The 23,079-nt window shown below is 38.2% G+C and overlaps 1 protein-coding gene across 1 annotated transcript in view; it reads right to left on the bottom strand.

Annotated features, from left to right (window-relative positions):
- Positions 1-23,079, bottom strand: part of MROH2B (maestro heat like repeat family member 2B) — a 74,283-nt gene that overhangs the window by 16,419 nt on the left and 34,785 nt on the right. Inside the window, exons 19-29 of the mRNA XM_025387450.1 lie at positions 22,094-22,210; positions 19,443-19,550; positions 18,738-18,890; positions 13,417-13,443; positions 12,592-12,711; positions 12,293-12,372; positions 4,589-4,724; positions 4,397-4,492; positions 4,051-4,140; positions 3,556-3,676; positions 1,063-1,160 (exon numbers count right to left, since the gene is read on the bottom strand). Of these exons, the coding sequence (XP_025243235.1) occupies positions 1,063-1,160; positions 3,556-3,676; positions 4,051-4,140; positions 4,397-4,492; positions 4,589-4,724; positions 12,293-12,372; positions 12,592-12,711; positions 13,417-13,443; positions 18,738-18,890; positions 19,443-19,550; positions 22,094-22,210 (1,146 nt within the window). The remainder of the gene's footprint in view (positions 1-1,062; positions 1,161-3,555; positions 3,677-4,050; positions 4,141-4,396; positions 4,493-4,588; positions 4,725-12,292; positions 12,373-12,591; positions 12,712-13,416; positions 13,444-18,737; positions 18,891-19,442; positions 19,551-22,093; positions 22,211-23,079) is intronic.

Consider the following 23,079-nt stretch of genomic DNA (forward strand, 5'->3'; position numbering starts at 1 on the left):
ACTGTTAGCCTAGACGAGGCATTTGCACACTAGGAATATAAGCCCCGTCCTCAAGATATTTCACTTCTCTCTTTAAGTATATTGTCATAACGTACTGATTTTGCTGGATCCTTTACTGCCACCTGTGGAAAATTGCCATTAACATCAATATAAATCTGTAATGTCTACATTATGAGTGATGTTGTCACACATGAGGGTGCCTTTTTGCATTTCAAAATTGGCATAATTATGTGTAGTGGCCTGACTCTTCTCAGAACCCTCCACTGGCTTTTGATTTCAAATAGAGCAAAAAAAAAGTTCCTCAAAAAGGCTCAGAAGGCCCTTGGATCAGCCTCTGGTTATCTTTTGGATCTCATTACTCCCTCTTTCTATACTTCAGGGGCTTTGCACTTGCTGTTTTCCCTCTGTCTGGAATTCTCTTTTCCAGATATTTCCATGATTATCTCTTTCAGGGTGTCCTTCTCCAGAGGATCACTTCTTACCTATTCTTTATTCCCTTTCTTGACTTTAGTTTTCTTGGTTATCATTATCTGATGTTTATTTTTTGGATTTCTTTTACTAAGATGCAAGCTCAGTGAAACAGGAATTGTATTTTCTGCTTTCTTAGTGCCTAGAATAGAGCTTTGCATATGGTAGGTGCTCAGGAGAAGGGAGGTAAGTGAATGCATGACTGAATGAGTGATTGAATTGATCGGCCAGTCCTCACAACAACCACAAAATGGTCTTTTGTTTTTGTTTCTTGAGGATGAGGAGACTGAACTTCAATCAGTGCACACAGAGTGCATCTGATTAACTCCAAAGCTCTTGTTCCTTCCACTCCAACCCACAGCATCCCACATTCTGGGGAAGAACACTTGGTCTACAAAGTTTCCCACCATATGAAATGATCAGTAGTGAGTGTTGACTAGGCATGTGTACTCAGAGTTAGAAAATGACAGGACCATGAGTCCTTCAATCAGCTTGAATATCTATCTTCCTTTGCAGTGGGGAGTATGTAGCTTACCCATTTGGAAATCAATCCAGAATCTTTATATCCACTGGCCACTCCTCCATATTTATTACCTTAGCTATTTTAGAAGAAATCTTGATCTGAACCTGCACGTCATCACTTTCCAGCCCTTCCTGCAAACCCTGCAGTCTTTCCACTTCCAGGTGAATGCCTAAAATCAACAAAGGGGGAAATGTTTAAGCATTCAAAGACCTGATAGGGGTTGACGAGGCTGGCTACATTTTGATATGACTCTAAATTAGCTGCTGTCTGATGAGAAGGTGAACATAAGCGCTAACACATACTGAGGGGTTTCTACATGCTGGGCACCATGCAAACACTCTGCATACAATGATCTCATTTATTACTCATAAGCATTATCTGAGGTAGACTCTCCTATTCCCTTCTTGGTTTTGCAGATGAGAAGGTGGGAACAGAGATGTGAAGACATGGCCCAAGGCACATGGTGAATAAAAATAGGAGAGTCTGAATTTGAGCCCTGGTCTGTCTGACACAAATGCCCAGGCTCCAACTACTCTGCTATGCTGCTATATCTCTCTTGGATTTCTATTCTTCAGTGAGCTCCCTCATTGGGGAAACTGAAAAGTAACTATTGTAATGAGAAGTTTACATCAGCAACTGCGTAAGTGATTGTTGATATCAATTTGCAAATGCAGGCCTAACCAATAAAGATTTTCTGTTTGTTATTTGAATGTTCATGGAAACTAACACATGAACCATTCTACGGAAGGCAGCCTAGCCCAGTGCAATACACGTGGACTTTGAAGTCAGATGCACCTGAGCTCAAAACCCAGCTACTCTACTTTCAGTGGTCCAAGTAACTGGAAACTTCTTAATTTCAGATTCTCCCCTTTCAAAACTAAGTGAGAAATGTCCATGAGTATCGATGGGTATTTAATTTAGCATCACACTTGTTACTTGTGTCTAGTAGGTATTTTAGTAGTACATGTTCTTTCTCTCCACCATGCTTGTTTGGTCCATCAGGGAAAATGTCAATGTAAATTACAAAGTATGGGAGTTTTATTAACAAAGAGTGTTTGAGGACCTGAATGTTTCATATTTTAGGAAAATGAAGTAGGCTAAAGGAAAAATAGGTAGAACAATAATAGAATCCAAATTCCTTTCTTCCTATGAGTTCCCTACTGGCATATTTCTGTTATTACTGTAATGGTTTTTGTTTTGGTTTGGTTTTTTTGAGACAGTCTCCCAGGCTGCAGTGCACAGGTATGATCTTGGCTCACTGCAACCTCTGCTTTCCAGGTTCAAGTGATTCTCTTGCCTCAGCCTCCCGAGTAGCTGGGATTACAGGCATCCACCACCACTTCTGGCTAATTTTTTGTATTTTTGGTAGATGATGGGGTTTCACCATGTTGGCCAGGCTGGTCTTGAACTCCTGACCTCACGTGACCCACAGACTTTGGGCTCCCAAAGTGCTGGGATTACAGGGTGAACCACCACGCCCAGCCTGGAATGGTTCTTTAGTTCTCACTTCCTTAATTCTGCTTTTTTCCTGACTTGGTAAAAACATATATCCTTAATTATCTTCCTATATCCCAAAGGACTTTCATACCTACTTTGATTCTGCTGAAGAGTTTTTTCTTTTCTTTTGACTGACTATCTCTCTCCCCCTAACCAAATCCTACCTTTTGGCTTTAACACACTTGTAAAATGTGAATATTGGAACTGTAATATCTCTGTGTTCCCAGCATTAGAACAGTGCCTGACACATGGAAAGGCACTCAACAAATATTTTGAATACCTAAAAGAATGATGTGTGGAACACAGGCAGGCATGAGATGGCATTAAGTCTAGACTGTTTCTGGCTGCGCCTGCTCTGCAGAACTGCACACACACAATGTAGAGCTGTCATTGATGAAACATGGACTCAATTAACCTGGACAGGAAGCCCTGATTGTTAGTTTCAGCCTGAGACGGAGGTTTAAAAATTCCTAATATCTGTGGTATTGACAGTTATTCACATGTACTTGGAGAGCAGGAGGAGCTCCTGCTCTGAAAATTTCCACAATGTTCTGTCTCTTGGAGAGCTTTGAAAGGCACTTAGTACCATGATAATACTGCAATTTTCTCCTGAAGAAAACCATGTGATAGAGGAAGCATTGCTAATATGCCCAATTGCTTAGTGATTTAAATCGGAGACTCTCAAAACATTTTGCCTACTTTAATGGATCTTTATAATGCTTTGGTGTTATTATCTCTATTTTAAAAAATGGGAAAACAGAGCCACTGAGGAAAGAAATACTTGTTTCAGATCTAGGAGTCAGATTCTGTGATATAATTAAGGTATTAAAACAGAAATTGCTGAACTGGAGAGGGAAGGAGAAACAGAGAGAGAGAGAGACAGAGAGACAGAGAGAGACCGAGAGAGAGATAGGGAGGGGAGAGGAGAGGAGAAAAGGAGGAAAATGAGGAAAGAAGAGAGAGGAGAGGGGAGAAAGGAGAGAGACATAGGTGCATAGGAGAAAAGCTGAGAATAAAAGAAGATGGGTTTCTTTTCTTCATTTGTGGGCTCCCCACCTTTCCCTCACCTTTTATATAGAATAGACCAATAGTTGAGCTAGCAGCCGCCTGACGGATGGTGGGCAGGGTATCACAGGAGTGAGGAGCCAGGAGTCCAAGCAGTGAACCAATTTTAAAGTTCTCTGGTGCCTGCAGGATAAAGGAGGCACCCTGTTGTGATGAGGTAGCTTGGTCATATCCCAGGATATTCCCAACACTGGATCTCAAGTCTCTTATTTTCTCTCTGCAGGTCCTTGGAATGAAATCTGATCTTGCACTTTCTCCTAAAAGATGCCTATTTTTAAGGGCAGTGGAAAAGTAAGCATGCATGTAAAGACAACCCAATAGCTCAATTTGTATGTGTGAGCTGCACTCTGAAGTTAGAGCTCTCTCCAAAAATACTTCAAAAAGCACTTTGCTCTGAGATGCAAGATCCACCATGCAGGAGTTTTGGATTCCAGACGTCTCAGAGATCCCTGCTGTTCACAAGCAATAAAGTCTATTCATTCCAGGGGATTACTTACCACAATATCATTTGTCAGCACTTTCGCGGTGATCTGGAAGGCTCTTTCTCTTTCCCACTCTTTTTGTGAAACAAGCCACATTCGGAGAAGCTGTTGGTCAAAGAATAAATGTTCTTTCTTTAGTATTCTTCATATTCATCTAGTTTCATATTCTCTCTTTCTGTCTCTGCCTCTTCTGTAACAGGGTGCTCGCCTCCCCACAATTTTTAAGTAGATGGCTGTATGTGGGGTGTGGGTGAGTCCAGCTGGACGTCTTCATGTGAGGAAAATGCAGTAGAGTTTGGAGTGAACATTGAAGAACAGGTTAGGGAGAATGAGAATCAGTTTGAGTAGAGGCTCTACTCACATTAAACATTTCCTGACAGTCCTCTGCATTCACATTATCCCACATCATGGTCTTCAGAAGTTTTCCTAGGGCATCCATGGATCGTTCATAGAGAAACTGAAATCAAATACATGTGTGTAAGTCTCAGGCGGGGGTGAGACAATAAGGTCCCACTGCAGATTTTCATTCTGCTTAGGCCTCACTAGTGCATACTTGAATGTGCTCCTTGTCCTTGTCTGTCTGGCCTTCACTTTTCAGATTTTCCAGAGGTGGAAGGGGCAGCAGCCTCCGAGTATTCTCTTCAAGAATGTTAAGGTGATCTTGTAGTGACAGCTGAGGTTTCAGTTTACTGAAATGAGAACCAGGTGGAGGAATGGATATTACAACGACCAACAGAACATACCCAGTGGAGTTCCCAAGAACTGCCAATCACATCTGACCACGTGACTAATGTGTCACATTTTCTGACATGTTGGGATGTTGAGAGAGGTGGTAACAGGAGTAGGGAGAGATGGGAACGTAGAATCAGACTGCGTTGGTGAGCATAGTCAATACGCCTCCATTCTTTAGATTGATGAACAAATCACCACTCACTTTGTGTTCCTTAACACTTTATTATATGATCTGTGACTGCTTTAACCCACTTGTTTTCTCCGTCTTGTGTGTGTGTATGAGAGAGAGTGTGAGAAAGAGAGAGAGAGAGAATGACAGAGAGATATACATGTATCTCCTCAACTAGATTGTAGGTCTGCAGCAGTGACTTTTATCAATTTCATGGGCCTTTTCATGTTCTAAATAGTGCCACATATACTATAGGTTCTTATGAATGCACAAGTGAACAAATGACACTGGAGTGTTTCTTCCTTTCTGCCTTTCTTTCAAGTGTTTACTATAGACTTCATGAGGATATGAAAAAGTCTAGACATGACTTGGGAAAATGCACATGTTCAATAAGCCTGAAAAACCCCATTTACTTTTAAATAAATGTAAGTTAAGACAATAAGATACCATTAGTCAGCTACCAAATTAGCAAAGCAATTAAAAATGATGACACCATCAGGGAAATAAGGTTCTCTTAGAGAGGAATAAAATTCAGTACCAGCTGGGAAAGCTCTATGTAGTATTCTCGTCTTTATTGTCTGGCTCACTGCTAATCAATGTATCAAAGTATAATTTATGTATAGTAAGCTGCATCCATTAAAACAATTTTGAGAGATATTCATACTTACGAAAACACTGACGGTTAGATAACCAATATAGAATATTTCTATCATACTTTATTTTTTTTCTATTCTCCTTTGCAGGTTATCTTTTCCTCTCCCTTGACAACCACTAATTTGCTTGCTGTCATTAGAGATTAGTTTTCAAGTTCTACAGCTGTGCTGTCTCTAGCCACATGTGCTGGTGAACATGAGTTGTGGGCTGATCCGGATTAAGATGCAATGTAAGTGTAACACATGGGATTTTGAAGATTTAGTATGAAGAATAATATAAATTATCCAATTTTAAAATACTGAATATATGTTGAAATAATATAATAAATATATTGGATCAAATAAAATATACTATTAAAATTAATTTAATCATTTCTTTTCACTGTTTTAAAAGTGGTTACCAGACAGTTTTAAATGACATATGTGACTTGCATTGTATTTCTACTTGATAACACTCTTCCAGAGCCTGGTTAATTCTTAATTCATCTCCAAGATTGATTTATTTGAGATTTCTACAAACCTCTCTCATTTTGTTAACATGGCAACCTGTACTTTCTCTTATCTTGCCTCTTATCACATTTGGAGAAATTACGTGGGTGCTTCTTACATCCGTTTCCCCCAGTAGGCGGAAACTCTGTCAGGGGAGGGTCATATCTTGTTCATCATCACTCTTTTGCAACCGAGTTCACTGACTGATATGACATAGATGCCACTTAATAATATTTATTGAATAAAACTATCAACTATTATACTTAAAAGTTCAGAAAATAATTTTTTGCACAAAGGTGTTCATCAAAGTATTATTTATAGTTTTTAAAATAGGCAACAATCATATATAGCAATAGGAGGTTGGTTCAGTAAGATGAGACATATTTATACAAAACACTAGGCAGCCATTAAAGATATATTTGTTACCTCAACGTAATCAACACCATATGTTAAAAGCTTATAACTAACATTATACTCAATGGTGAAAGGCTGAAAACATCCCCTGTAAGATCAAGAATAAGGCAAGGGTACCATTTTTACAAGTTCTATTTAGCATAGTACTGGAAGTCCTAGCCAGAGCAATTAGGCAAGGAAAAATTAAAAAGGCATCTAAATTAGAAAATTAGAAGTAAAACTATCTCTGCTTAGAGATGACACAGTCTTATATGTAGGAGTCCTAATGACTCTACCAAAAAACTGTGAGAACTAATAAATGAATTCAGCAAAGTTGCGAGATACAAAATCAACCTACAAAAATCTGTTGCATTTCTATGTACAACTGATTTGTTAAGAAATGAACAAACTGAAAAGGAAATGAACAATTCCATTTACAGCAGCATCAAAAAGAATAAAGTACTTAGGAATAAACTTAACCAAGTGAAACACAGAAACCCACTAAACATTGTTGAAAGAAATGAAAGAAGGCACAAATAATGGAAAGGCATCCTGTGTTCATGAATTAAACAATAATGTAAAGATGACGAGATCTTAATATTGTTAAGATTAGATCTACAGAGTTAATGTAATTCCTATCAAAATACCAAAGGTGCTTTTTGTAGAAATAGAAAAATTCATCCTAAAATTCATATGAAATCTCTAGAGACCCTAAATAGCCAAAACAATTTTGAAGAACAAAGTTGGAGGTCTTATATTTACTGATTTCAAAACTTTTTACAAAAGCACAGTAATCAAAATAGTATGTAACTGGCATAAAGTTAGACATGTAGGCCAGGTGTGGTGGTAGGAATCTGTACTCCCAGCATTTTGGGAGGCTGAGGTGGGCTGACAGCTTGAGCCCAGGAGTTCGAGACCAGCCTAGACAACATGGCAAAACTATGTCTCTACAAAAATAGGAAAATGAGCTGGGTGTGGTGGTGCTCACCTGTGGTCCCAGATACTTGGGAGGCTGAGGAGGGAGAATCACTTGAGCCCAGGAGGTCAAGGGTGCAGTAAGCCGAGACTGTGCCACTGCACTCCAGCCTGGGTGACAGAGTAAGACTCCGTCTCAAAAAACAAAAACAAAAAAAGAGACATATGAATCCATGGAATAGAATAAAGAGCTCATAAGTAAACCATTAAATGAACTACGACAAGGGTACCAAGACCATTCCATGGGGAAAGGACAATTTTTTAAAAAACAAATTTTATTGAGTATATTTAAGGTTTACAACATGATGTTATAAGATATACATAGGAAAAGGTTACCATAGTGAAACAAATTAACATAGCCATCATCTCACATAGTTATCCATTTCTCTTCTACCCGCTCCCACCTCTGCCCCATGGCAAGACCAAAAGTAGGAGCAGCTATAATCTACTCACTTAGCAAAATGCTTAATACAATACAGTATTATTCAATATAGTCCTAGGTTGTACATTATTAGATCTTTAGACTGGTTCATCAGACTTCCTTGCTACTTTATATCTTTTGACTTACATTTTCCATTTCCCACCCACCACCAGAATAAAACAGTAGCCACTGTTTTTTATTCTCCATTTCTGTATATCTGACATTTAAAAAAATTCCACATACAAGTGAGATTATACAATATTTTTTTTCTGTGTCTGGCTTATTTTACATAGTATAATGTTGTACAGGTCCACTCATGTTGTAGTAAATGGCAGGATCTCCTTTTTAAAGGCTGAGTAATATTCCATTATGGGCATAAATATCACAATGTCTTTATCCATTCATTCATTGACAGACACCGAGGTTGTTTCTACATCTGAGCTATTGTTAATGATGCTGCAATAAATATGGAAGTACAGATAACTTAAAATTTTTTTAATTTAAAAAGCTATATGGGTACAAGTGGTTTTTGGTTACATGGATGAGCTGTATAGTAGTGAAGTCTGAGATTTTAGTGTACTTGTTACCCAAAGGGTGTACATTGTACCCCAATAGGTAATTTTTCATCTCTCAGGGAGTGCAGATATCTTTATGAGGTGGTAATTTCATTTCCTTTGGGTATATACACAGAAGAGAAATTGCTGGGTCACATAGTAATTCTATTTTTAATTTCTTTTGGACCCTCCATCCTGTTTTCCATAATGGATGCACCAATTTACATTCCCACCAACAGTGTGCAAGGGTTTCCCTTTCTCTACATTCTTGCTAACATGTGTTAGGGTTTCTTTCTGATAACAGTTATCTTAGCAGGTATGAGGTAATATATCAGAGCAGTTTTGATTTGTATTTCCATAATTATGAGTGATATTGAGTATTTTTCATTTGCTTTTTAGCTATTTGCATGTTTTCTTTTGAGAAATGTCTACTCTGGTCCTTCGTCCATTTTTAAATCAGGTTATATATTTTCTTGCTATTGAGTTGTATGAGTTCTTTTTAATTTTGGATATTAACTCCTAATCAGATACATGGTTTGCAAATATTTTTTCCAATCCATAGGTTGCCTTTTCATTTTGTTGACTATTCCCTTTGTGCTGCAGAAACTTTATAGTTTGATGTAGTGGCATTTATTTGTTTTTCCTTTTGTAGGCCAAGCTTTTGATGTGAGGACAATCTTTATAAGAAACGTCGTTGGAAAAACTGAATATCCACATTCAAAAGAGTTAAGTTGGACCCTTATGTTACACCATATGCTAAAATAAACTCACAATGGATCAAAGATCTAAATGTAAGAGCTAAAGCTATGAAACTCTAAGAAGAAAACATAGGGAAAAGCTTCATGATCTTGAATTTGACAGTGATTTCTTGAAACACAGGCAAGAAAAGGAAAAATAGACAAATGGACTACTTAAAAATTATAAACTTCTGTGCATTTGGGGAATACAAAAGAGGGAGTGAGAGTGGGGAGCAAGGTTGAAAAAAGCTACTTATTGGGTACTATGCTCACTATCTGGGTGACAGATTCATTTGTACCCCAAGTCTCAGCATCATGCAATATAGAAACTTGCACATGTACTCCCAAATATAAAATAAAGGTTGAAAAAACAAACTGAAATAAAACTTTTGTGAATCAAAGGATAGAATCAGCAGAGTGAAAAGGCAACTTATTAGATGGGATAAAGTATTTGCAAATCATACATCTGATAAGAGGTTAATGTCCAGAATAAATTTAAAAAATACTATAATTAAACAACAAAACACCAAACAACTTGATTTTAAAAATATGGAAAGGACTTGAGTAGACATTTCTCCATAAAAAATATACAAATAGCTAAAAAACATATGAAATGATGTTCAACATAACTAATCATTAGGATAATGCAAATCAAAACCACAAGAAAATACCACCTCATACCTATTAGAATGGCTATAAAAAACAAAGTTTTGGGTCACAAAAATCAATATACACAAATCAGTAGCTCTACTATATACCAACAATAATCCCTTTTACAACAGCTGAAAAAAAATTAAATACCTAGAAATATACTTAACCAAGGAAGTGAAAGATCTCTATGAGGAAAACTACAAAACACTGCTAAAAGAAATCATAGATAACACAAACAAATGGAAACACATCCCATACTCAAGGAAGGGAAGAATCAATATTGTGAAAATGCCCGTACTGCCCAAAGTAATCTACAAATTCAATGCAATTCTCATTAAAATACGATCATCATTTTTCATAGGACATAGGATAAACAATCCTAAAATTCATATGGAATAAAAAAAGAGCCCACATAGCCAAAGCAATAGTAAGAAAAAAGAACAAATCTGGAGTCATTACATTACCTGACTTTATACAAAACTATAGTTACTGAAACAGCATAGCACTGGTGTAAAAATAGGCACTTAGACTGATGGAACAGAATAGAGAACCCAAAAATAAAGCCAAGTACTTTTAGCCAACAATATGAATGTACTCAACAATACTGAACTGTACACTTAAAAATGACTGATTATAAATTTTATATTTTATTTATTTTGCCACAATTAAACATCAACAAAAACTAAAAACTAAGAAAAGTATGATGTTTGTGAAGAATTGGTGATAATGTGGAAATATGTAAGGTGAAGTTAGAAAAAGCAGGATGAAAAATCATATGCAGAGTAGAATCTCAACTCTGTTATAAAAATGGAGGACTACAAATAAAGACTTAAAGGAATGTATTAGCACATTTTCACAGTGCTATAAAGAAACACCCAAGACTAGGTAATTTATAAAGGAAAGAGGTTTAATTGACTCACAGTTCCACATGGCTCAGGAAGCCTCAGGAAACTTACAATTGTGGCCGAAGGCAAAGGGAAAGCAGGTACCTCTTCACAATGCAGCAGAAGAAAGTAAGCATGTGAAGGAGGAACTGCCAAACACTTATAAAACTATCAGATCTCATGAAAACTCACTCACTATCACGAGAACAGCATGGGGGAAACACTCCCGCGATCTAATCGCCCCCTTCCCTTCACACGTGGAGATTACAGGTCTCTCTCTCAACATTTGGAGATTACAATTCGAGATGAGATTTGGGTGGGGACACAAAGTCAAACCACATCAAGGAAATAGATCAGAGTTTTAGCAACAGGGGCATGATGGGTGGTTTTTATTATTTCTTAAAAATTTTGTGTGGTTTCCCAATCTTTACAGAGGACTTCTATTTCTTTTTCTTTTTGTTTCTTCATCTTTTATTTTAGGTTCAGAGGGTACATGTGTAGGTTTGTTTTATGGGTAAATTGCATGTCATGAGGATTTGGTGTACAGATTATCTCATCAATAAGCATAGAACTAGATAGATAGTTTTTAAATTCTCACCCTCCTCCCAACCTCCACCCACAACTAGGCCCCAGTGTCTATTATTTCCTTGTTTGTTTCCATGTGTACTCAATATTTACCTCCCACTTATAAAATTAGTGGTATTTGGTTTTCCTGCATTAATTTGCTTAGGTTTATGGCTTCAGCTCCATTCGTGTTACTGCAAAAGACAGATTTAATTCTTTTGTGTGACTGTATAGTATTCTATGGTGTAATGTATCACATTTTCTTTATCCAGTCTACCATGGATGGACATCTAGTTTATTTCAAGTCTTTGCTGCTGTGAATAGTGCTGCAATGAATATATGCATGCATATGTCTTTATGGTAGAGCTATTTATATCCCCTGGGTATATACCAAGGAATGGGATTGCTGGGTTGAATTGTAGCTCTCTTTTGTGAGATATCTAAACTACTTTCCACAATGGCTGAACTAGTTTACATTCCCAGCTGCAGTGTATAAGTGTTCCCTTTTCTCCACAACCTTATCAGCATCTTTCTTTGAGTTTTTAGTAATAGCCATTCTGATTGGCATGAGATGCTATCTTATTGTGGTTTTAACTTCTATTTATTTTACTGCAGGGTGAAAATATTATTTTTAAATTGTGCTAAAAATTATTTTCTTTTTCAGGATTATTGCTGCTAACCAACTAGAATGTGATTAGGGCTTTCATAAGATTTTAATTGAAAGTTTAAAATTTGCTTGGAGGCCAAGATCTAGAAAGAGGAATTTCCTTTTGCAGAGAAATTTTAGTCCATATATCAATACATGTAATTCATCTGAGTAGCTCTTCAGTCTCTGTCAGTCATCAAATGACCAATCTCTCAGCCAGATCCGTAACTCTTTGGAAGGAGAAAAAGCCCCAATTTGAAGCTCTTATTAATGAACTATGTTCAGTTTTTGGAGTGTATACCGAAGTCTGCACTAATAGATGTTAGTTGATCAGGAGGAGGATAAGTGGGAAAATACTTTTTCAATAAAAACAACAAACAATTATCTACCTGAGATATCTGATGGCGATTAAGGCTTTCCACCGAACAGGGCTAGCTAAGGAATCCAGGGGCTCGCCTCTAATGAAGTCCTGCAACACAAATAAGGAGATCAAATGTTTCAGAAAGGCTCAGGAAAGTTTCCAGATGCAGCTGCAATCTCATCGGACCATTGGATGCCCTGGGTCATAAACAAGGCAGAGATCTGTTATGTGGGACTGGTGAAGTCTATTCACTTTTTAAAAAGATAGCCCTGAAATCTTGGTAATAGAATACTCAGGACCTTCCTTATTCCCTCTCTGCACACTCACCAGCATGTAACCAATCAGCATCTCCTTGTAGGAAAACTGGAACCCCTGATCCTCAGCATCTTGGACAGCAATGCCAATCTCAGCGATGCTTCTTGTGAAACTCATTTGCAGATCCATGTCCTAAAGCAAAAGCATTCACAACGCAAGTCAAAGTCTAAGGCACCACATTCAAGTCTATTAACATGTGACCTAGCTTTGAAATATGTTCCCAGACAGGAGTGAGGATCTTTGCTTCCTTTGCCATCTCTACTCCAGACTAGGGTTTAAGTTGCAGGGAAAGTGAGAAACAAAGGCCATTTTTCCTCCCTACCACCCACAATAGAATGAAAGTTCTCTAGAGCAGTGGCTTTCAAACCTTTTTGACCATAAACAACAGTAGAAAACAGTTTACAATTCCACCTAATATCTATATGCCCCAAATATGTTTAATATATAACAGAAATAATAGTTATAGTTTTTATATGTAAAGTACTCTGTTATTTCATTAAAGAATTTTTCTGTTTTTGACCTATTAAACTGATTTCATGGTCAACTGGTGGGTCACAACCCAAAGTTTGAAAAACGTTGCTTTAGTTTATAGCTCAACTTCTAAAGACCCTGGAACCAGAATATAGTCCCTTGTTCTGCCCTGGATTAGGATGATGGATTCTGACTTCAGAACTGGATTTTTACATGTTGGAAATCTTTCAAATGGAATCAAATCAAAAGAACATCTTTGCTTGGCATACTTCAGGGGGGCATTTATCTATCTATCTATCTATCTATCTATCTATCTATCTATCTATCTATCATCTATCTATCTTATCTATCATCTATATCTCCTACCTTGTTCATCACAGACATGCCAAGAACCTAAAAAAAAATAAAGGCAAAATTAGATTCTCAATGAGTAGCAGTCAGATATACACTCAACCCAACAAAATGACCCACCCATCAACCTGAAGGAAAATAGTAAAGCAGGAGGTAGAGCCTTGCCAAGGGGGGTCTTGCCAAGGGGAGGGAGGCAATTCACTTCTTCCATTTTTAAAGTGAGACCTTGTACATTTGCAGAGTCTTTCCCCCAGGTGAATCATGAGTAAGCTGCAGAAGGCAGGTTAGAGACCTCAAGTCTTGGGTTTTTAGCCTTCACAATCATTTAAAGAGGCTCAACAGACTTTGGTAAGGAAGGGTAAAGGCTCTTAGGGAAATGAGAAGTGAAAAATTATAAAATGAAAAGTCAAAGGGCAGCTAACTCTGGAACTGTGAGTACAGTGAGTTCTGCTATAACATTTGTGTTGAAAATGCAGATTTGTTCCAATGAGATTGACATACTGTATCAGAGAATACTTTTAGTACATGCTGATTTCACATTTGCTTGTGTGCAGTTTCCTCGTGAGAGGAAAGGTGCACAGGTGAACCGAGCCACGTAGGAATACTCAAAGCATACACATGCACACACCCCATGAATCTACCAGCTACCTCAGTTTACTGTGTGTTATGAGTCTTTCCCATCCAAATCTGGTATTACAACAATCCATTAGACTTCAGATAACCCTCCTTCCTTTTACCATTTCATAGGAAGTTCCAACCTTCATAACTGACTTCAGGTGTTTCAAGGTAAAATGCCATTTTTTAGGTAGCATTTCTGTATTTTTAATTTTTTGTAAAAAGATTCCTATTCACTGGCAAAATGATTGCATACACAGGAAACCCGAAAAACTCCACCAAAAGACTGCTGGAGCTGATTAATGATTTCAGTAAAGTTTCAGGATACAAAGTCAATGTATAAAAATCAGTAGCATTTTCATACACCAAAAATGTCCAGGCTGAGAGTCAAATCAAGAACATAATCTCATTTACAGTAGCCACAAAGAAAATGAAATACCTAGGAATACAGTTAACCAAGGTCATGAAAGATCTTTATGAGAACTACAAAACGCTGCTGAAAGAAATCAGAGATGACACAAATAAATGAAAAAACATTCCATGCTCACAGATAGGAAGAATCAATATTGTTAGAATGATCATACTGCCCAAAGCAATTTACAGATTCATGGGTATTCCTACCAAATTACCAATGTCACTCTTCACAGAATTAGAAAAAAACTATTGTAAAATTCATATGGAACAACAAAAAAAGCCTGAATAGCCAAAGCAACACTAAGATGGAAGTATCATACTACCTGACTTCAAACTATACTATAAGGCTATAGTAATCAAAACAGCATGATGCTGGCACAAAAACAGACACATATACCAATAGAACAGAATAGAAAACTCAGAAATAAAGCCATACACCATATGATCTTTGACAAAGTTGACAACAACAACAAAGAAGCAATAGGAAAAGGACTCTCTATTCTATAAATAATGTTGCTGGGATAACTGGCTAACCATATGCAGATAAGTGAAACTAGACCCTTACCTTTCACTATGTATCAAAATTAACTCAAGATAGATTAAATATTTAATTGACAAGTGGGATCTAATTAAACTAAAGAGCCTCTGCACAGCAAAAGAAAATATCAACAGAGTAAACAGACAACCTACAGAATGGGAGAAAATATCCTCAAACTATGCATCTGACAAAGGTCTACTATCCAGAATCTATAAGGAACTTCAACAAATCAACACGCAAAGAACAAACAACCCCAATAAAAAGTGGACAAAGGACATGAACAGACACTTCTCAAAAGAGGACATATAAGTGGTCAACAAACATGAAAAAATGCTCATCATCACTAACCATCATAGATATGCAAATCAAACCCACAATGAAATACTGTCTTATAGTGGTTAGAATGGCTATTACAAAAAAAGTAAAAACAAACAAACAAACAAACAAAACAGAAGCTGGTGAGGCTGGGGAGAAAAGGGAATGTTTATACACTGTTGACGGGAATGTAAATTAGTTCAGTCACTGTGGAAAGCAGATTGGAGATTTCTCAAAGAACTTAAAACAGAGCTACCATTCTATCCAGTGATTCCATTACTGGTAATGTACTTAAAAAATAGATCATTTTACCAAAAAGACACATGCACTCATATGTTCATTGCTGCATTATTCACAATAGCAAAGACATGGAATCAACCATGGAGGACTGGATTAAAAATGTGGGATACACACACACACACACACACACACACACACACACACACACACACCATATTTATATAGTTTGGCTGTATCCCCACCCAAATCTCATCTTGAATTCCCATATGTTATGGAAGGGACTTGGTGGGAGGTAATTGAATCATGGGAGCAGGTCTTTCCTATGCTGTTCTCATGATAGTGAATAAGTCTCATGAGATCTGATGATTATATAAGTGGGGAGTTTTCCTACACAAGCTCTCTTCTCTTGTCTGCTGCCACATAAGACGTGCCTTTCACCTTCTGCTGTGATTGTGAGGCATCCCCAGCCACATGGAACTGTAAGTCCATTAAACATTGTTTTCTTCCAAGTCTCAGGTATGTCTTTATCAGCATAGTGAAAATGGACTAATACAGTACATATACCATGGATTACTATACAACCATAAAAAATAATAATATCATGTCTTTTGCAGCAACATGGATGGAGCTGGAGGCCATAATACTAAAAATTAATGCAGGGTCAGAAAACCAAATAAGTGTGAGCTAAATATTGAGCACATAATCATGGGAACAAGACACTGTGGACTATTAGAGGAGGACAAGGGTAAAAAAAACTAACTGTGGGGTACTATGCCCACTACCTGGATGCAATATACCCATGCAACACACCTGCATGTGTACCTCCTGTATCTAAAAGTTGAAAAAAAAATTCAATGGGAAATAATTTTGTTCAGATCTATGAAAAGAAATAATCTGTCCAGGAGGGGCTTCTAAACTAAAAAGAGTGTGTCACTGATGGAGTTTTTTGAGTGTTATGCCTCAACCTCATTTCCTCCTTATGTTTTTACCTATATTATCTTTTGTATATGTTGTGTTATAGCAGAACGGACTGTACCCTGAAAGTGTATAGTAATGTTTATCTTAATCATTCTTATTTTCTTTCCTCTTTTATTTATTTATTTTTAGAGATAAGGTATTGCTCTGTCACCCAGGCTAGAGTGCACTGGGACTAATGGTATGTACCACCCCACCTGGGCAATTGTTTTATTTATTTATTCTTATAGATGAGGTCTTGATACTTTTTCCTGGCTGATTTCAACCCCTTGGCCTCAAGTGGTCCTCCAACTTTGTCCTCACAAAGGGCTGAGATTACAGGCTTAAAAAATAATTTCTTGTAGAGATGAAGCCTCACTATGTTGCTCAGACTGGTCTCTAACTCCTGGCCTCAAGTGATTTCCCACCTGGGACTCTCAAAGTGGTTGGATTACAGGCATGAGCCACCTTGCTTGGTTCCTCTCTCTTGTATTTTCCTCATAATGTTCCTCAATGACTGACTATAAATTAATGTAACATAAAACATATTTTATTATGTTTTCTATTTTCATCATTGCTTATCAGATTTTGGGGGCATCAGAATCAACTCTTGAAGAGCATGTTGAAAATACAAATTCAGGCCGGGCGCGGTGGCTCAAGCCTGTAATCCCAGCACTTTGGGAGGCCGAGACGGGCGGATCATGAGGTCAGGAGATCGAGACCATCCTGGCTAACCCAGTGAAACCCCGTCTCTACTAAAAAATACAAAAAATTAGCCGGGCGAGGTGGCGGGCGCCTGTAGTCCCAGCTACTTGGGAGGCTGAGGCAGGAGAATGGCGTGAACCTGGGAGGCGGAGCTTGCAGTGAGCTGAGATCCGGCCACTGTACTCCAGCCTGGGCGACAGAGCCAGACTCCGTCTCAAAAAAAAAAAAAAAAAAAAGAAAATACAAATTCAGTGATTCAACTCTGAAGACTGGGATTCATTAGGCATCTCTATTTTTGACAGGCTCTCCAGGCAATTCTTATGCAACTAAAGTGTGAGGAAGACTGCCCTATACCCTTCCACTAGCATATACTGATGACTACAATTTCATGAGTCCTTATGAGTCTATTCTTATCACATGTACATATGAATAAATTTGAAGAGCACTTATGCATCAACATGTGGTTTGTGGAGACACAGACCAGAAGCTAAAGGAGTCACCAAGGTGCTGACAATCTAACAGGAGAAGCAGATGTGCATATAATCAATGAAAGCCTCCTACATCGATCTATAAATAATCACTTGAACCTTTTAAGCATATAGATTTCCAGAGTTTTCCCAAGACTTACTGAAGTAACTTCTCTAGAAAACAACTCTAGGAAGCTATATTTTAAACTTGATTCTTATGTGATTCTTAGGTGGCCAGCCTGGTATCTGTCAGCAAAATGGATGAATTCACAACATGTATAAAGCAATTTATTAAAGATACAAATAAAATGCTATGGAAGACAGAATGATCAGATAAATTTCAACCTGGTTTGGTGGCTCTGAAGGTAGAACATTCTTCGTATGTTTGAGAAGCATCAAGGAGGGTCAGGGTGACTGGGATGAATGTGGAGAGGAAGACAGTGCAACATAGGTGAACTGAAAAGCCTGACGAATGACCTATTTTATTCACTTAAAGTATGTATACGACACTTACTATTTGTGAGACACTGTTCAAGGTAATTTGTAAGTCTTATCACATAAAAAGTTAAAGAACTACCATGGGCTAACACTTCTGATACTATTACAAGGAAGTAATAAGCCAGGTGCCCTAAAATAGTACAGGAGTAACTGTTTTAAGTTCAAACATGGGTGAGATCACTATGGATATGATTGATCTGGGACAATCACACATCACAGCAGTGGTAGGACATGAATAGCTCAGGGCCTTAGGAAAGGAAATAGATTACCTGATGCTATTTTAAAATGAATTTTTCTGTTCCCATATGTTCTCATTTCCCAAACATAGCAGATCCTATCTATCTTTCTTTTGGCCTGTATCCTTTGAGCCTGAAGGATGCAGCCATCCATGTTGGTGCAAAACACATGTTTTATTCTTTTTTTATGGCTGCGTAGTAATCCATGAGACATTTACTGTATTAGTCTGTTTTCACGCTGCTGATAAAAACATACCCAAGACTGGGAAGGAAAAAAGCTTCCCAGGGGCTGAGTCCCTGCAAGTTTTAGGAACCCCAGCCTAGAAATGGAGGCAGTCCTGCAATGGGCGTTACCTGAGAGCACTGGCCATGAAGAAACAGGACTTGGGATATGATGTCTTGATTAAGTCTGGAGAGAAGTTGCTTCTTGGGAGCATGGAGGGCCACAGCTCCATAGATGACCATGACATCTGTCTTGGTCAGGCTCTTTTTCCCAGAAAAAAGGCTCTGAAGACCAGGAAAGGGAGATGTGAAAAATGTGACTGAAGGAGTTTTATTTTCTCTCATTTTTTTTCCTAATCCCATGGACCACTATAGGGATAAGAAACTGAACTGGGATGATTCAAATAAGTCTAAAATGAATGTATTTTTGCCTGTTTAAATGTAAACACGCAGGATGGTCCTGTGGGATGATCAGGGCTTCAGAGACATAACTGGGAGAAGCTTTTGTTAATTATTTACTTATCAGGCCCCTTTCCTTCAAGGTAAGCAGAGTATACATGAGAGGAGCTATTCCTGAAGGCTGAGCAGTTGGCAGAGCAGCAAACCTAGGCACATGCAGAGCACATTTAGGATCTTCCAGGTCAGCTTTAGGGTCAGAGAAAATAGACTTTTCATATAGCTGATCATCCTGCAAAGACTAGGCTTAGACAGTTCTGACCTGGAATAAGAACCTGGCGACAGGAGTAAGTGTAATGTAGAGAAAGGATATTCACTGAAGAAATCAGGGTTGTCTGGCCTTGCAATACTGAGAACCTTGAAGAAGGTGATTCTTCTTACCTTACATCGATTCATGAAAAACTTTTCCTGATTTTGAAATGTTTTAAGTACTTTTAAAACAATATCCAAATGGTTCTCGGCACAGTATCCTAAAATAGATGTTATTCCCTAAAATCAGAGAAGGTATGACATTTTGAGTTTAACCATTTATTTACTCAACAAATACTTACTGAGCACCTATTATGGGCCAGGTACCCTTTTAGGTGCTGAGGGTACAGTAGTTTGCAGAACATACCAAAGTCCCCATCTTTGTGAAGTATACAACCAGGAGAACTGACAGGGAAGTAATAGGGAAGTGAAATAAGTAAACACATCAATTCAGTAAACAGGTAAATATACAGCGTGTGTGCCAGATGGTGATGAGTGCTATGAAGATAAGTAAAGCAGGAATAGGTAATGAGGATTGGGGGAAGTTTGCATTTTTAAAATAGGATAGTCAGAGATGGTCTCATGGACAAGGTGACAATAAGCAGAGCCCTGAAATGAGTGAGGGAGTGAGCCATTAGACTATCTGGAAAGGAGAGTTTCAATCAGAGAGAAGGTAAATGCAAAGCTCCTGAAGTCCACTGAGAGGGCTGAGTGAGCAGTCAGGGAGGAGAGCAGTGCAAAATGAGTCAGACAGGAGGTGGGAGGTTCGTCACAGTAGGGCCGTTTAGGCTGTCCCCAAGATTTTGGACTTGTAATCTATGATTGCTGGGACGCTAATGGAGGTTTTTTCCAGCTTGAATTAACTGATGCTTTTAAAGAATCATTCTGTTCCTGAAACTTTATTGTATCTTAAGAGGTTAAATTTCTGAAAGTTGGCAGCTCTTGTTTCACACTCAGGTTATATATTCCGGCTGTCCCCACCTCTCTTGTCCAAAGCTCATTTCACCAGAGTTCCTTCATGGCAATTTGCTCCTGAAACCTGTTATATGTCATTCAGTTGCATAACCCTGCCAGAGCCATTATGAAAACTCATAGACTAGATCATTCTTGTAGAGTCTAGATAATAATCGTTCTAGTATGAAGCTAGAATTGGAGCTCTGGCATCACATGATTGAAAACATTATGCTTAGGAGATTGAAAACCAAGTAGGTTTGGTGGGTTATGAAAGTCACGTGTTAACACTTTATTCATCCAGAGGTCATTTACTAAGCCACTTGAGTATGTAAGACATATTCAAGGACTTAAAATTAAGTAAAAAAGGCATTTGAGAAGCTCAATTGGACGTCATAATTTTTTATTTTTTTATTTTTTGAGACGGAGTCTCACACTGTCACCCAGGCTGGAGTGCAGTGGCGCAATCTCAGCTCACTGCAACCTCCGCCTCCCGGGTTCATGCGATTCTCTTGCCTCAGCCTCCCGAGTAGCTGGGATTACAGGTGCATACCACCACACCCGGCTAATTTTTTGTATTTTTAGTAGAGACGGGGTTTCACTATGTTGACCAGACTGGTCTCGAACTCCTGACCTCATGATCCGCCTATCTCGGCCTCCCAAAGTGCTGGGATTATAGTCGTAAGCCACTGTGCCCAGTCACAATTTATTTTTTAAGTCTGTGAAACTCTCAGAGCTTGAATGAGAGTCTTATTATATGCTTATATCTAAAATCAAGTTACTTTGTTTCCTAACCTATACCAGAGCTAAGATGGAAAAAAATGATATTGAGATGGTGCCAATAGCAATAAATGATAATAATATCTGACAAGAAAAAAGGAAATAATAGTAACATAAAAGCAGTTTCAAAAGTTCAGTGAGGTCTAGTGGTTTCTGGTCATTTAATGTGTGAGAAAGAACCCTAAATATCTCATAATTTCTGAGGAGAAAGTATAACTTTTTTTATACTGGTGGTCTTTATCAGCCTGGGAACTATTTTTTGTTGGTTTATTTGTTTGTTTTAAAATATACATCTTCAGTGGGGCATGGTGGCTCACGCCTGTAATCCCAGCACTTTGGAAGGCCAAGGTGGGTGGATCACCTGAGGTCAGGAGTTCAAGACCGGCCTGGCCAACATGGCGAAACCCTATATGTTAAAAATATAAAATTAGCCGGGCATGGTGGCAGACGCCTGTAATCCCAGCTACTTGGGAGAATGAGGCAGGAGAATAGCTTGAACCCGGGAGGCAGAGGTTGCAGTGAACCAAGATCCTGCCACTGCACTCCATCCCAGGTGACAGAGTGAGACTCTGTCTCAACAACAAAAACAACAACAACAAAATGCACATCTTCTGCTTCCTCCATATTTACATATGCTCTATAGCCACAGGCTATGGTAGGAAGTAGGTAAAGCTTTGCAGAAACACTTCAGGTTATCTTTACATTCTCTCTAGATTAGTCTATAAGTAGCTTTCAGCTTGTAAATTCAATCATTTTGATGCTCACAATCATGCTCTAAGTCAAGCTAAGGTCAAAATATATCAAATATACTCTCGTTAGGTAAGAATTATTGAAATTGATTTTTCAATATTTTCACGAACTTGGCTAAAAATGAAGTATTGATTTTTAAATAGAAAAGCCTAACTTTTCTGAAAAATTCTGTTAAGGCTATTCTGAGTGTATTAATTGATAATTCTGATTAAGTAGAACATTATTATAAAAGCTGTCCGATGTTTTGTGGGTAGGATTAGTTGTTATCATCATAAGAGGAAATTGAGAGCAAGGGGTCCCACCTGTCTTTGATCCCCCAGTTGGTTGGGAGCAGTCAGAAACTCCTTAATCTGTGAGCTTACAAAGTCTGAATCTTGGCAGGATGCTAAGGTGGTTCCCAAGGCTTTCCAAAGGAATTTCTGGAAAACAAAAGATAAGCAACAGGATTTTAAAGGTTGGAAAGCAAGATTCTGATGAAGAGTGGAAAGAGTTAAAAGAATCATCTGAAGGTAAGAAATTGGGGTGACTTAATAACCACTTAATAACCAGGTACCTCAAGCATTCTGTCTTCTTCAGAGTGTTTCCTTCCTCCAGGCTCTGCCCTCTGTCTGTGCTCTCCTATATTCTTCTCTACTTTGTGCCCTGCCCCTAAAATATTCTTCACTCTCCATTGTAATTTTTTATTTTCTTGCTTGTCTCCATGCTTAGGATTTGGGTTCATTGTAGCAAAGGTCTTATTCATTATTTCCACTGTATAGTTCCTGGTTGTTTATATGTGCTCAACAAATGCTCATTGAACATGCTCAATAAAAAGAGGGTTTTGTGTTGTTGTTGTTGTTGTTTTTTAGATAGAGTCTCACCCTGTTTGCCCAGGCTAGAGTGTAGTGGTATGATCTCAGCTCACTGCAACCTCTGCCTCCTAGGTTCAAGTGATTTTTTGCTTCAGCCTCCTGAGTAGCCAGGATTACAGGCATGTGCCACCATGCCCGGTTAATTTTTGTATTTTTAGTGGAGATGGGGTTTTACCATATTGGCCAGGCTGATGTCAAACTCCTGGTCTCAAGGGATCTGCCTGCTTCAGCCTCCCAAAGTGCTGGGATTTCAGGTGTGAGCCACCTTGCCCAACCAGTTATTTTGAAGATGGCTTTAATTTTTTTTATAAGGTTCAAATCATTCCTAGCCATATAGTATCAGATTGGCATTTATTTAGAATCTCCATATTGTCACACACAAGAGACAAAACTGGCTAGTTGGTGGTTGACTTCAAGGACTCTGCATAGCTGGCAGG

This window comes from Theropithecus gelada, chromosome 6 (genome assembly GCF_003255815.1).
Source record: "Theropithecus gelada isolate Dixy chromosome 6, Tgel_1.0, whole genome shotgun sequence".
In the NCBI taxonomy this organism is placed as follows: Eukaryota; Metazoa; Chordata; class Mammalia; order Primates; family Cercopithecidae; genus Theropithecus; species Theropithecus gelada.